Raw genomic sequence first — 16041 nt, forward strand, 5'->3', positions numbered from 1 at the left:
CAGCAAAGTCTCCTCCACAGAATCAAGTACCAATTTAATTGAAGTGTCAGGAAATTTGATCTACCGAACACACACAATGGTATACCAATGTAACTACATCAGTTTGGGCAATAGTTTAACTGAAAAATATACCAGTAGCAAGGAATTAATGTGACATTTGGTATGTCATCAGTGTAAAGATACCTTGTGCAGACATAATTTAGGACTCCATAGAGTAGCTCTGATAAATCTTGTTGCAGAAGTCTAACACATTGCACCATTCCCACTCACTCATTTCACATACTCCTGTGTTTTACATTTCAGCTCACATCACCAGTGGAGGCAGGTTTGCATTCAGACATATACAGTGAACTAGCATTTGTGTTTCCTTCTTGGCATTTCTGCTAAGGGCGGCAATAACAGCTAAGTGGCTGTCGTGGTTTAACCCCAGCCAGCAACTAAGCACCACGCAGCCGCTCACTCACTCCCCCCCCATCCAGTGGGATGGGGGAGGAAATCGGAAAAAAAGTAAAACTCCTGGGTTGAGATAAGAACGGTTTAATAGAACAGAAAAGAAGAAACTAATAATGATAATGATAGCACTAATAAAGTGACAACAGCAATAATAAAAGGATTGGAATGTACAAATGATGCGCAGGGCAATTGCTCACCACCCGCCGATCGACACCCAGCTAGTCCCCGAGCGGCGATTCCCCGCCCCCACTTCCCAGTTCCTATACTAGATGTGACATCACATGGTATGGAATACTCCGTTGGCCACTTTGGGTCAGCTGCCCTGGCTGTGTCCTGTGCCAACTTCTAGTGCCCCTCCAGCTTTCTCGCTGGCTGGGCATGAGAAACTGAAAAATCCTTGACTTTAGTCTAAACACTACTTAGCAGCAACTGAAAACATCAGTGTGTTATCAACATTCTTCTCATACTGAATCCAAGACATAACACTATACCAGCTACTAGAAAGAAAATTAACTCTATCCCAGCTGAAACCAGGACAGTGGCTGTGTGGTGTTTAGTTGCTGGCTGGGGTTAAACCATGACACTGACCTATTCAAACATTCACAAAGAATCCCTTTTAGAATGTGACATTTGAATACGGCTCTTCCAGGAAATTATGCATTTTTAATTGCATACATTGCCAGCAGCCCAGTTTAAAGGACCTCACGGACATGAGCCAATTTCATCTGCCATCCCACGGGCAGCTCTACTGAAAGCACGTACATCCCTGAACGCGGTCATCTGATTGGGATTCTCCTATGAAACACTGTTGATTTAAGCAGGATGCAGAAGGGCTGACTGGGAGCAAATCACTTTACTACTCTGAGGCAAAGTTCAAATGTTTCATGTACTCTCCTAGCACCCACTTATGTGCAACACACTGTGTCATGAAAAAATGAATACTACCACAGTTCCTCCCTCCATTTCCTTCCCTTCCTTTGCTGTCAATACTGATGCCTTGAACAAAGGCAGGAGAAGGAAAAATTTTACTGTATCACTGTAGTGACAAACTTTTGCTTGCTTGAAAACTTTGAAATTTTGGTATGTACTGATTAGATAAGAAAAACCTTGAGCTTTGTCAACGGTATGCACTGCTGGAGGCACCAACAGACAGGAGGCCTCGGGCCTGATGTGCCTTGGGCCCTGATGATAAGCTTTGAGTTCTGCTGAGTTTTTGTAATTAAAACTTGCCAAGGCCAGCTAACTAGGAAAAAGAGATGACCCACACTGCGTGTGACCAAAGGCTGGACACTACGTAAATGATAATATGAATATGTATGACTGGAATAATATAAATTTTGCTTGCTGTAGGTAATGGTGTGCACAATAGGTGGAGCGATCCCCCGTGCGCCCAGCGCTGCAATAAAGAATGCCTGCTTTCTAAAACTCCAAAATTGAGTCTTAGAGAGTTTCTTTGACCAGCTTTTTCGGTAAGAATTTGGCACCCCAGATGGGACCCTGCCTTTGAACATCGATGGCTCCGTGGGATCTCTGGACCTCCAGCTGGCACCAAGGATTTCTCGGGGAGAACCTCTGATACCCAGACCCGAAGATTTCAAGGCAAGTCCCCTGGAAAGGTGAGAAGGCATTCTTTCTTCTCCCTTGGGGTTAGAGTCCCCTGACTGTCTGGCGTTAGAGTCCCTGGACTGTCTGCCTCATCAGAGAGAGGGCTCGTAAAGCCCGCAGAGGTTGGACTAAAGGTGCCTGCCGGGGTTAGAGTCCCCTGACTACGGGGTTAGAGTCCCCGGCTCTAGAGTATCTACGGGGTTAGAGTCCCCGGCCGGCTGGCTGGACCAGTAATAAGCTTGATTGGGGTTAGAGTCCCCCCAACCAGTAATACTGTTGTGATTGTACAGGGTTAGAGTCCCCGGCCGGTTGGACCGGTAATACTGCTGTGGTTGTGAATGATATAATTGTGCCCGGTTATTGGAACTTGGTTATTGGAAATACAGATTTGTTTCGTTTGCTTGGATCATTTAATTGTTCTGTTATTCACATTTAATATGGGTGGGGTCCCAACAAGGGAAAATTTGATTAAGTATTGTAATCAATGCTGGCCACTGTATAAATTGGATGATGGGGAAAGTGGCCTATGAATGGTACGTTAAATTATAACACCTTATTATAATTAATGTTATTCTTGAGGAGAGAAGGAAAGTGGGATGAAGTGTTGTATGCGGATATGTTCTTTACTTTGAGGAGACATCCGGAGTGGCAAAAGGAATGCGGTATAAATCTTGCACCTAGTGATCCCCTCATTTTAGCTTTGGAAAAGGAGAAGGGTGAGTGTTAAATTTCCCTGAGCAGAACTAGCAGAACAGGCTGGGGGGGGGGAAGAAAAAAAAAAAAAAAAGATCAAAACTGGGACTAAAACAATGTAGGAGACTGAGCCATTTGTCAGACAGGGCTCTGAAATTTAATAGAAACCATTAGGGCATGTGGAGAACTAGGGGTAAATGGGTAAATTGGACTAAAAGTGCAAGAATGCAGGCAGAGACCTGACGAGCGTCCCAGTGATTCTGGGGGACTCAGACAAGCTCTGCTAACAAAATTTTAATGATGCACTCACAATTAGTGTCCTTGTGGGTCAAACGGCCCCTGATTTAGAGAAATAATTTGAGTGTTGCTGTGTTTGTATACGATGAGCATGAAGAAAAGCAGAAAACTGAGCAGAGAAAAAAAAAAAAGAGGAGCAAAGCAACAAGAGGCTGATTTACTGGCAGCCGCTTTTACAAGGAATTTACAAGTGAGATAAGGATTAGGAATGTTAAAAGAAAAAGGAATCAAGTGTGTTTGTGGCTGTGCTGAGAGAAGCGTTTGAATTAAGCAGTGAGAGAGGACTGATAGGGACTGGAGGAACCTCTCCCCCAGCAGAACCTCTGGTTATAGCTAAGCTGGGAAATGAGGAAATTGAATTTTTGGTAGACACTGGAGCCACCTATTCTGTTTTAAATACTTTAGAGAGAGAATTGAGTAATAAAAACGTAAATGTTATTGGTGCAACAGGGACCCATGAAACAAGACCCTTCTTTAAACATTTAAAATTAAAATTGGGGAAAGAATGGGTTACTCACCAGTTTTTCTATTTGCCAAATTCTCCGAAAACTTTATTGGGTAGAGATTTACTTGAAAAGGTAGAAGCTGAAATCAGATTCAAGAATGGGGAAGTTGAAATTTTAATCCCAGAATCTAAATATGTCGAAGCCATAGCCTTGTTGTTACAGGATACAAATCCCAAAAGGGACAAGATACCTCGAGAAATAGAAGATGCAGTGATTCCCATCGTTTGGGCAGGAGAAGTTCCAGGAAGGTCTAAGAGAGCGAAACCAGTAAGAATTGATCTAAAACCAGGATCGTCACCGGTAAGAATTAAACAACACCCTTTAAAATTAGAAGTGAGAACTGGCTTGGTACCAATAGTTCAAAAATTCTTGAAATGTAAGTTGCTGGTAGAATGTGAGCCAAAATACAATACACCTATCTTACCAGTAAAGAAAGCTAATGGAAAAGATTACTGTTTAGTCCAGAATCTTGGAGCAATAAATCAGATAGTACAAGATATACATCCAGTAGTTGCAAACCCGTATACATTACTAACTACCCTCACCAGTGAACAAAGCTGGTTTACAGTTTTAGATCTGAAAGATGCCTTTTTCTGCATCCCTTTGGACTCTAAAAGTCAGGAGCTTTTTGCTTTTGAGTGGGAAAATCCTGAAACAGGGCGAAAGACACAATATACTTGGACAGTTCTACCACAAGGCTTCAAGAATAGCCCAACTATTTTTGGAAATCAGCTGGCGAAGGAATTAGAGATTTGGAGAAAAGAAAATGGACAAGGAACTGTATTACAATATGTAAATGACATCTTAATTGCAACAGAAACTCGGGAAATTACTGTGTATGTACCACATATGGTAGCCACAGTTTTAGAACAAAAAGGGGGGCATTGGTTGTCCCCCAGCCGTATGCTGAAATACCAAATGGTACTACTAGAACAAGATGACATCAATCTCAAGACCACTTCAGTTGTAAATCCTGCAGTATTCCTCTCCACTGATCGAGTGGAGAGTTCACCAGAACATGATTGCTTACAAACTGTAGAGAAAATATATGCTAGCCAGCCAGATCTTAAAGATGTTCCATTAGAAAATCCAGACTGGGAGTTATATACTGACGGCAGCAGTTTTGTTCATGATGGGAAGAGACCGTCAGGATATGTTGTGACAACCTTAGATGGCATAATAGAGGCACGAGCCTTATCTCCCAAAACATCAGACCAAAAGGCAGAACTAATAGCCTTATCCCGAGCGTTGGAACTGAGCGAAGGGAAAAAAGTTAATATTTGGACAGATTCTAAGTATGCTTTTGGAGTTGTACACACCCATGGAGCCATCTGGAAAGAAAGAGGACTACTATCAGCACAAGGAACTGAAAGCAAGCATGCTGTACAAATACAAGGACTATTAGAGAGTATTCAAAAACCGACGGCGGTAGCAATAATGCATTGCAAAGCCCACCAAACAGGAAAAAACCCACCAGAAATAGGTAATCAATTGGCAGATAAAGCTGCCAAAGAGGCTGCAGAAACAGGCATCATGGCATTATTACCAGAAAAAGAAATAACTTTACCAGAAATACCACCTAAATATGATAGTAAAGATGTTAAATTAATAAAAGCCTTACAGGCACAGGAACAAACAGATGGGTGGGCTGTTACACCCACAGGACAAATAGTGATCCCACCCTCATTAATGAGAGAAATTGCTAAACGAGAACATAATAAAGTACATTGGGGAACTGAAAATTTAGTAAAACATCTTCAAAAGATAGTTATAAGCCGAGCAATGACAGAAATTATCTGATCCATCATGGGAAAATGTGAAATTTGTTGTAAAAATAACCCAAATACTAGCAATAAATTGATTTTGGGGGTTACAAAAGGAGGAAATTCCCCAGGAGACTATTGGCAAATTGATTTTACAGAACTACCTAGAAAAAGGGGATATAGATACATCCTTGTTCTAGTTGATACTTTTACTGGATGGCCAGAAGCTTTTCCCTGTCACACCAATAAAGCCAGAGAAGTAACTAAGATCTTGTTAAAAGAAATTATCCCGAGGTTCGGTGTTCCTTTAGGAATGTCCTCAGAGAGAGGACCACATTTTGTTGCTGAAGTTATAAAACAATTGAGTAAAAACTCAGCCATAACATGGGATCTCCATACTCCTTATAGGCCACAGTCAAGTGGAAAGGTAGAAAGAATAAACTATACACTTAAATTGCAGATTGGAAAAATATGTCAGGAAACATCAATGACTTGGATGCAAGCACTACCTTTAGCGCTGTTAAGAATCAGAATACAACCTCGTGGTAAAAACAGTTTGAGCCCTTACGAGTTACTTTATGGAAGGCCTTACCAGGCCCCACATATACCAGGAACAATCCACATTAAAGGGGAAATGGACTTGAATAATTACTTAATGTCCTTGGGAAAGACTTTACAGGAATTGCAGAAGTACGTGATAACAAGCAGGCCCTTAGAACTAGATACACCAGCCCATCCATTTCAACCTGGAGACTGGGTCTACATCAAGTTGTGGAATTCAGAGCCACTGACTGAGAAGTGGAAGGGACCATTCCAGGTACTCCTGACTACTTATACAGCTGTCAAGGTCCAAGGGAAAGGCCCATGGATTCATTATTCCAGGATTAAAAGGGCTCCAACCTCATGGACAGTTGAACAAAAGTCTCCCCTTAAGCTGAAATTGAAAAAGTTATGACTGATTTTCATCTTTTGTCTGTAACAATTATGGTAGCAATGAGTCAAGTGTGCCAGATATCATCTTGGGATCTGAACCTCCACTTAATCTTAACACAAAATATAACTCGAATACTCTGCAAAAGTGATTGTTGGATTTGTACCCAAATGCCAACCTCCGGACAAAGCCGAGTCCTACCCTTGATAGGAGTGCCACTGCCAATAAATGTATCATTATTTAACAATCCACAAAATGGTAAGGGACATCCAGACAATGCATGGTGGCCAAGCCTTTCTGGAAAAAGACAAGAAGGAAAGTTACAAGTTACCATGATAAAAGATAATCTAAATTCCACTGTATGCTTATATGGGCCAGGTAATGACTCTCCAAGCTTCTACACCCTTAAGTCTGGAGATGATGGGTGTGAGATTACACTGCTAAACGAAATGACAAAACTTTTGCAGGATGTTTCCAAGGGTGTAACAGGACCGGATCATATTGGAGGCCCGCACTAAGTCATATAGATACATCAAATCACTTTGGCCTCCAAGTCCCAGAAGGAAGCAGTTGGTATTGGTTATGCGGAACACATGCTCGAAAAGTACTACCTCCCAATTGGCAAGGAGCATGCACATTAGGAGCCGTAGTCCCCAATATAACAATAATTGACAAGCTACATGAACAGAGCGGATGGGTAAAAACTTTTCTCAAATGAACCAAGAGGGTTCATAACCCCCTTATAGATCATCCCACAGGATTCCACAGTTTTGCCAGATGGTTTATCCCTTGGCTTGGAGTTAGTGAATTGGAAAAGGCAATAGTAAATATATCAGCTGTAACAGAGGACATTGAAAACAGAACCACTGATGCCATACAGGCATTACAAATTGAAATATCTAGTTTGTCTCATGTGGTGATGCAAAATTGAATGGCTCTTGACTTACTACCGGCTTCACAAGGAGGTGTTTGTACAATTGTTAATACGAGCTGCTGTACATATGTAGATCAAAGTGGCAGAATTTCTACTGATCTAGCAGAGATTTGGAAACAAACAAAAATCTTACATCAAGTTACGAAGGACAATACGTCCTGGGGATTTGAGGAGTTATGGCACAAACTTACCTCATGGCTACCTAATTGGACTTGGTTGAAAAATCTATTCATTATTGCAATAATTGTAATCTGTGTATGCATCTTAGCCTGTGTAATGATTCAATGCTGTAGCTGTTGTAGTCGAATGTACATGAAAATTAAGTTTGGGTATTGAGGCTTTGGATTTGTAGGTCCAAAGTCTCAATAAAAGGGGGGGGTTGATGCCTTGAATAAAGGCATAAGAAGGAAAAATTTTACTGTATCGCTATAGTGACAAACTTTTGCTTGCTTCAATAACTTTGAAATTTTGGTATGTACTAATCAGATAAGAAAAACCTTGAGTATGCGCTAAAGGCGCCAACAGACAGGAGGCCTTGGGCCTGATGTGCCTTGGGCCCTGATGATAAGCTTTGAGTTCTGCTGAGTTTTTGTAATTAAAACTTGCCAAGACCAGCTAACTAGGAAAAAGAGATGACCCACACTGCGCATGACCAAAGGGTGGGCACTATGTAAATGATAATATGAATATGCATATGTAGGGTTCAGTTATATGGAACTTAGTTATTGGGCCTGAAAATAGCTCATGGTCACAAGACTGTTCCAGGTGCCTTTAGAAGGCCTTGAACAGAATAAATAAGAAGATAGAAGAAGATAGATCCCAATTAGGAAAACACAGGTGCACATTCCACGATAAAGGGAACTTGGCACAAACAACCTCAATTCAGGGGCTTATCTTGACCAATTGGACTGAGACAAGTCTTGTATGCTTTAATTAACACAACCAATTATGTCTTGTGTTTGCGCGCGTGGACAGTACCAATGTAACCAATCACCGCTTATGCTTGTGCGTGTGGACACCAAGTGCTTGCATGTAGTAGCCAATCAAAGTCTCTCAACAACTTAGAGAATTGTATAAAAATGATTAGCTAAGCTCAATAAACTGGCGACTTTAATCATCACATTGGTGTTCCGTCGTCCGGGCCCCGCACGGATTAATCCCTAAACCCTACATGCATATGACTAGAACAATATAAATTTTACTTGCTGTAGGTAACGGTGTGCACGATAGGTGGAGCGATCCCCCGTGCACCCAGCGCTGCAATAAAGAATGCCTGCTTTCTAAAACTCCAAAATCGAGTCTTAGAGAGTTTCTTTGACCGGCTTTTTTGGTAACAATACAATGTATTTTAATTCCATCTTTCTGGAACACAACTCTGTCCTGTGCATAATGCTGCCAGCCCACAACTCTATGCACTGACCAAAACGAAGAAAGAAGATTCAGCTCAAGCATATTTGCAATTAAAAAGACTGTTTCTCTACTGTTCAGCCCTTTCCCCACCGTACATTTTAGAACAATGTGTACTGTACTTTTTGTAGTGTTATGAGACTCCTGCATTATATGGCAAAAGGAGGCCAGCTAATGGCACGAGCAGCAGCCTATGGTCTGCAATCCCTTGGTTAAATATTAAATTCTTTGTAATGTCAACAGTTTCTTATGCTCACATAACCCAGGATAAGACTAATTGTGGCCAAAAAACTGATGAACCCTGAAAACTAAGCAAATTGAGGAGGCTGAGGATGTTTGCGACAACACAAAAGCATGCTTGACATATAAGAGACGAAATGTTCTCTTCAGGTGAGCCAGCATGCAGAACACAAGTCTCCAGCTACCAGCTCAGCTACATTGAAGTTTACACTACACCCTGTGGCAAACTCACTGCCACAAGCTCCAATCGAGCACCTAATTCAGAAGTCTGCTGGGATTACGGCATTCGTCAAAACACGTACTTTGTGCAGCAGCAGCTGAAAAGTTTTATTACACAGATGTATTTAGTATTTCTTAGAAGTAGTATTATCGGCGCCTAACAAAGTTATTTATGCTCACTGTACACTACACTTGCAAATCTTTCACTGAGGCTCTGGCATTTTCCTAGCACTGAATGAACGGTCGTGAACCATTTGCAAGCATCGGCCTCACAAGAGTATTTCCTCCATCTGCAGTGAAATGCCTGTGCTTTTCAGCTCCTGTTCCTATGATAAAAATCATTCTCCAATCACCAAAGAGACAATATATTTAACAACTAACTACCTGCTCCTATGGCCAGTTGATAGGTGAGGAGAACAGGAAAATATACTCCAGCATCCTCATAAAACTCAACATCAACAAATCAGAAATAACAAAACCTTATTATTGTTTTGATATGATGTACTGAAGTTAAAGAAATTAAAACAAGTTCTCATGCTGCTTCCTGATAAAGGAAACACTCCCACTAAAATACATTTTTTTCCTTTTAAGTGTTGCTGTTGTTTCAAATAAAAACTAAGACTTCCAATATTGTACAGAAAATGTTTGCCTTCATCCACTTTCCAGCAATTTGTATGTATTCTATTTCTCCCCTTGTGATAGTTTCTGTAGTTAAACTTTATTTTCTTTAACCAGGAGAATATGATCACAATTTTAAGAGGAAAACCCAGAGCCATCTACAGTACCTCAACACTTGTCTGGTCCTTCATTGTCTATGCCCTGAATATCCCTTTAACAAAATACAACCTCCTATTTTCACTGCAACTAGTTTCCACTCTAGTTAAGAGCATGCTGACAACCTACTATACTTGCTCAATACTAACTACTAAAGATAAATACCAGACAGGACTATTAGATCACAAAAATCTAATCCTTCTCAGCTTAACATTTCACTCACCTGCTCCTAACTTGTATCTGACTAGAGAACACCACATTTAAACAAAAATATTCTTCAGAAAAACACCTGGTCTTTATCTGCAGACAGCAAATACATCAACTTCCTTGGTTGTTTTAATCAGTAGTCATGCTGCTAGAATTGTTTATTATACATTTAAATGCACAGCTCCATTTTCCAGCCACAGGTTCATATTATGCCTTTTTCTGCTAGACTAAAACCAGAGCCCATCATACGCTAATAACGTAACCTTTTCAGATTCAGTAAACTAAAAATCTCACTCTCAAGCACCAATTCTATCAGTAAATAATTTTCAGCTATTTTCCACAACTTCTGTCTTGTAAAAGCAATGAATAATTGGACGCGGTACTTCAGAATCAAGTTCAGGAGAGTCTACATACATAAATCAAGAATGATTAAGAGACAGGGAAGAGTGCGCCTACAGGCAAAAAGACTACAATAAGCTTTTTTTTTACCACAGCATCAGCCCTTTAGGAGATCATGCTGAGCTGTTCTTTTTTCATCATCCACTACAATCCTGAAAATTTTTCAGTTGCTGCTTTCCAGAAAAAAGCCCCTTGTTCTGGAGGTGCGCCTTTATTCCTATAAAACAAATGGGCACTTGGCTATATTAAAGCATTTGTCATTTGAACAGGTTAAGTCTAGCAGAGGTCCAAATTTCTCTGCATGACTAGCTTACTTTTAATTGCTATTCCAATAATTTTTGGATTTCCCACACATTTTATTCACCAGTGATTATATTTTTACTTCCAAATCATTGATAAAGACACTAGATGGCATCTGGCCTGGGACTGGATTCCTTTATAGCCCTCCTAGAAATGCTCACACTCAATAAGGGTCCTCCTGCAAAAGATTTATTGGCTGAAATTTGCAAGGCAGATTTTAATCCACTTAATGTGTTTTGTGACAGCATGTAATTATTTTTAGAACAAAAGATGTAGATCAAATCTCTTACAAGGACATACTCTATCTTCACAGTTAACTTGTAATTTACTTAAAGACCAAGATCAGGTTTATTTGAAGTGGACCTATTTTCCATAAAACTACACTGAATGGCACGAGCTGTATTCTTACACTTCTATTTTTTTTTTAAATCAGATGATAAATCAATTTTTCCTTTATTTTTTCCCCCCAGAGATGTTTTGGGCTAATTTGTCTGCAGCTCACTATTTCATTCACTCTTTCTGAACATCAGCACATGAACGACTTTCTTCTAGGTTACAGGGATTTTTCCAGCACTCTAAAATTAATAAAAATTAACAACAGGCTAGAGAGTTCATCTGCTGCTCTTTCAAGATTCATGTGCAAATTACTCAGGTTTAATAATTAATTAAAAAAAAAATTATATCCCTAGTCAGCATTGCTCAACACCCCTCCCGTACTACAAATGCTGTATTGTACCAGCATCAAACAGGGGTGAGAACAAGGCCATAAATTTTCACTATCCTTAGCCCTTAGTCCACCTCTAGCATATACTGCAGAAATAGAGGACAGGTTTAAAAAAGATGCCAGCTTTTGATGGCAGTAACTGATACAGAAAACCTAGGAATTTTAGAGTTTCTTTTAATTTTTTCAAAAGACACAGCCCTCTCATTAGGTAAGGACAGATTTTTCATATCTGGTATATGACACATTCACACATTTCTAGGGATAACACTGACACGGCACCCTACAGGAGGAGGCAAAAGGGATGACTTCCGAGACAACTTGAAACAATGGATGTTCCTATAAAATATGAAAAACTTCTTAAAAGCTAAGTTTTCCTTTCCATATTTCTTGCTATCTAGTTTGTTTTCTGAACTGCTCAAGCTTTAATACAATAACTGAAAACTAAAAATCACAAATGCGATTTTCACCCATGTGATGATCACGAATGCCAAATATTTTGCAGACATGAAGACATCTCTTGCTTGATAAAGAATGAGAACCAAAATTGTTGTAGTACTTTAGACAACACATCATGATGAAACAACAGGAATGAAGCAATTAAGTGCTAACTTCAGCATACTACTAGCTCCTTTTTTAATATTATGAACATGAAGTGGACTAAGTGGAACAATTATGCAGATTTCAAACAAAAAGCAACAAATGAGGAGTCTAAAGTTGATAGTAAGCTTCAGCACTGAATTATATAAAAGTCTTGTGATAATAGGGCTTTAAATACCTACACAATAGTAGGGGGAAGTATGCAGTTAACACCCATCAGCATTGAGCAGTGAAGAACTATAATTCACAAATACTTAATTTGGGATAATACTTAAAATTTTATTATCTATGTATTGTCCACCCACCAAAATAAATTAATATTTCTTGATTAAATTTTATTTTAAAAATAAGCTTATCTAAATATATATATATATTTAAACAGGAATTACATCAAGAAACACAGTAAGAAATATCATTGCGTGCCTACAGCAAAGTATCACTTCGAACAGTTTTTGAAGACAACACAGAAACTCTGAAAAAGGTAAATAATCAATCGGTATATCCAACAAGGTACACTTACATCTTCATTCCAGTCTTCTGCTGTCCATTCTTCTATTGAGTTTTTCCACGCTCCTATTGTAATTTGGGGAAGGAAAGAAAACAGTTACAAGCTAAAAGCACAATGTTGTATTTCAACCCTTCTGCTTTATAAGCAATCCTGTTTTCATTATGAAAACAAAGCAAGGAGATGGTGGTTGGGAACATGGGAAGCTCTAGAAAATTGGTCTGCAGATTTAAGATTTTGGGAGGGTTTTTTTTCCCCCTTTAATTTCTGATTTCAGGCATTTCTTAGCCACTATGGTACCAGACATAATTTGCACGAATGCATGTCTGCAACCAGTGATTAATCCCAAACACTGGAAGAACTTCCTCCTACGTCCCCAATGACAACAAGAGGTTACTCAACCCTCCCACGGGATCTCCCAGTTTCATGCACAAATTTATACAGAGCCTGAACAAAACACAACCATGACACCTGCTCCATAATCCTACTTTCAACATACTCAGATTCAAGACCTAAGGTATGCCTCTGGAGGCTCCTTTCCAACCTGTTAACTCTCTCCTCAGGGCAAAACAACCCCAATCCCTTCCCCTGATAGAGCAATTTTATTTTAAAACATAAATAATTCATATAACGGCAGCAGAAGAGTCAATAAGCTTCCACTGTAGCTGCAAAACACTTCTTCCCATAACTTGTGGCAGAGTTTATTTGGCAAACACTGGAGCACAGCATGCGGCAATGGGAAAACTATGGGAAACAATCCTACAGATGCAAAAACCTGATCCCTTCCATAGGAAACAGCAGGCACAGACATGCAAGAGCAATAAAAGGGCTGAAGGCCTTGCCCACCAGTGTAAGCAGAGGGAAGGTTATCCCAGCAACAACCAGAGCTTTCATTTAAACTACATAACCCCCAGTGAAGAAAATACCAGCAGTAAAGTTCCTGCTACCATCACCTTTGATCAAGTACAGAAGCAAAAGAACTACTGCTTTAATCATCTCCTTTTACTTAACCAGGAACCCTCTGAAACACATTCATCCAGAAACAAGCCCCCTGAAGACAGCATCAAATCCAGTTTGTACTAATGTCATCACTACATTAGTGCATTCTTTTGTACACCTTTACAAAGCAGCGTCTTGGGCAGAGGAGGGTCAAATGGTACTAATCCAGTGAGGCAAACAGGCCTACCACAAAGATATACACACAGTGGGGAGAAGGGAGGGAGTTTACACCTTGGAATCCAAAATTATTTGGCAGGTCCTGAGCAAGGTAACATCTGCTCTGTGTTGGCTCTGTGGAGCAATACAGAGTTGCCTGAAACATCTTGTGCTCACATTTTACCAAACGGCCCCCAACCAGGAGGTTTCTACATGCTGCAAAATATCGAGGCACTTGAAAAATAACTAATAATCATATCCGAGCACAGCAAAATTACTACAATGCCTCAAATTTCTAGACTAATCCACACATTTCCACAGAAATTTTAGAAAAGAGGAAAAGCCCAACAAGCAGCAGTTTTTAGAGAAACAGTTGATTTTCTTTCCCTCCCCCTGACCAGCACAGGATCCCTTCCTCTGATATTTCTTTTTTAAAGAAATACATCCTGGTATTTGCCCTGCTTATATTTGTCTCCCATCAGTCAGAGCAAGGCCTGCCTCTGTAGAAGACAAACCTCAAGTTGGTGTCAGAACTCTAACAGTGGAGCTTGGAGTCTGCTAAAACAAACACAAAAAGAGCTCAGACAAATCAAGCCCAACTCTTGAGTATCCCCCACCACCTTTGGGAGACCAAACCTGTTTGGAATAATACTTGGGACATTTTCCTGACATTCAGTTTAAACGTTTACCTGTTGCTCCTACTTACGACCATGGTTCTGTGAGTTTACTCTTTTTAAATACTGGACACAACCCTTCGCCCTTTTATTAGTTTACCCAAGCTAAGTTTATTATTGTTGCTTATTAACACTCTACCTTCCCAACTCAATCCTTCCAGCCTCAGTTATTTCACTGCTCTTCTCTGCACTAAATCCAGTGTGCTAACACCTTCCTCCTATTGATGGGATTTTAAGTCTGATCTTGCCACAAGTGTATCAATTTCCTTTTAGTCCAAAATCCACCTTGGCATTATTGCAACTCCATATATCCTCTTCCCAACCTTTACCCCCAAGCCTTGCAAAGCATCACAATTTAAGAGTTCTCTGTTTTCCACAGAAATTATGCTTTGTGTTTTCAAGGATCCTTGTCATAGCAACTTCAACCTAGATGGCTGTCTGTGACTCTTTCCTGTTTCCCTTTGTAACAAGTTTAGTTTTAGAAAGTTATAAAGCCAATAAAAAGTATACTATATGTTTTCAGCAAGTCTTCAGCTATTTTCCTCCAATTCCTCACTTCCTGTCACACGGTTTGATTTTTTTTTTTCCTTTTTTGAATAATCAGCCATAGATATTAGCCCCCAAATAATTTTATTTTGGTCTATTCCAAACTTATGTACTAATCCTTTCCTTCTGGATTACACTCACATTCTAGAATGACCTGAAGGTTTCCTTAAAATGTTCCTTCTGACTTTTACAGCAGTTCTAAAAAACCAACAACTTCCTTGTAACTTCCAAGCTACACAATTCCCTTCTTCCCCCTTGACAGTTACACTAGAATTTATTTTTTCTTTCTTGTCGTTCTTCAGTTTCAGAGTCATTTAAGGCTGCTCATAACCAAGATAATAATGAATGAAGTTTTTCTGTGAAATTTATGAAACTCTATCAAAGTAGAGGTATTGGAAAATTACCAGAATACAATACCATTTTTATAACCTACTTTGAGAAGTGACCACCTCCAACATAATTTATAAGAACTGCTGTGATTTGATGTTCAGGATCTCCCACTGACTTGCACATTACAAAAAAAGGTAAGAGACCGAACACTCAGCTTGCCTGTAAGAAAATATCATGCTGTTCAAGTTTATTCCATTTTGTATGAGGATTGGTCATTTTGTTTCCTCCCACCTGTCCCTTCGCTTTGCCTTTCAGTTGTACATTACTTCGATAAAATTTAGGATGCAGGAAAACCGATGCTGAATTATTTGGAATACAATTACATTTAAATGTTATGAACCATTAAAGATTCACCCTTTACTCTCTTTTTTATTTCAACCAACAACACTAAATTTTACCTCCACAGAACCAGCTAGCTATTCTATAGGATTACACAATGGTGCACCTAGAAACACTTTTCATTCAGGCTACTTCAATTCCTCTGGCATCTGCAACAATTCAGGACAAAAGGTTCTAGAGCGCTTTCAGAGCACATATGGGGGCAACTACATTTTGGAAACAAGTAGTGTATTTCTTTTTAATTGAAAATGTTGATGTTGATCCTTTCTCAGCACTGGCTTAAAGAGGAAATGCTTAGTACTCAGAACTCCACAGAGAGTCTACCTCTGGTCCAGTCTCCTCATGCCTTTCTTGTATGTCTTTTTTCTTTAGTTAGTTAACCT

At 39.7% G+C, this 16041-nt stretch overlaps 4 protein-coding genes across 14 annotated transcripts in view; 3 read left to right on the forward strand and 1 right to left on the reverse strand.

Moving 5' to 3' along the window:
* LOC126035259 (uncharacterized) overlaps positions 1–16041 on the forward strand; it is a 393856-nt gene that overhangs the window by 199128 nt on the left and 178687 nt on the right. The gene's annotated exons all lie outside the window — the stretch shown is intronic.
* Positions 1–16041, reverse strand: part of LOC126035242 (ubiquitin-associated protein 2-like) — a 247102-nt gene that overhangs the window by 59801 nt on the left and 171260 nt on the right. For 4 of the 8 annotated variants that reach the window (XM_049793526.1, XM_049793528.1, XM_049793527.1 and 1 more), the window contains one exon: positions 12570–12622. The exons of 2 other annotated variants lie outside the window; for them this stretch is intronic. In XM_049793526.1, the coding sequence (XP_049649483.1) occupies positions 12570–12622 (53 nt within the window). Of the gene's footprint in view, positions 1–12569; positions 12623–13784; positions 13845–16041 lie in introns of all 8 variants that reach the window. 2 more of the 8 variants (XM_049793524.1, XM_049793525.1) reach the window with 1 other exon arrangement.
* Positions 1–16041, forward strand: part of LOC126035365 (ribonuclease H-like) — a 223521-nt gene that overhangs the window by 29075 nt on the left and 178405 nt on the right. The window lies entirely within an intron of this gene.
* The window catches only part of LOC126035317 (uncharacterized), a 271995-nt gene that overhangs the window by 22358 nt on the left and 233596 nt on the right, over positions 1–16041 (forward strand). The window lies entirely within an intron of this gene.

The sequence above is a fragment of the Accipiter gentilis genome, chromosome W, assembly GCF_929443795.1.
Source record: "Accipiter gentilis chromosome W, bAccGen1.1, whole genome shotgun sequence".
NCBI classification, from domain to species: Eukaryota; Metazoa; Chordata; class Aves; order Accipitriformes; family Accipitridae; genus Astur; species Astur gentilis.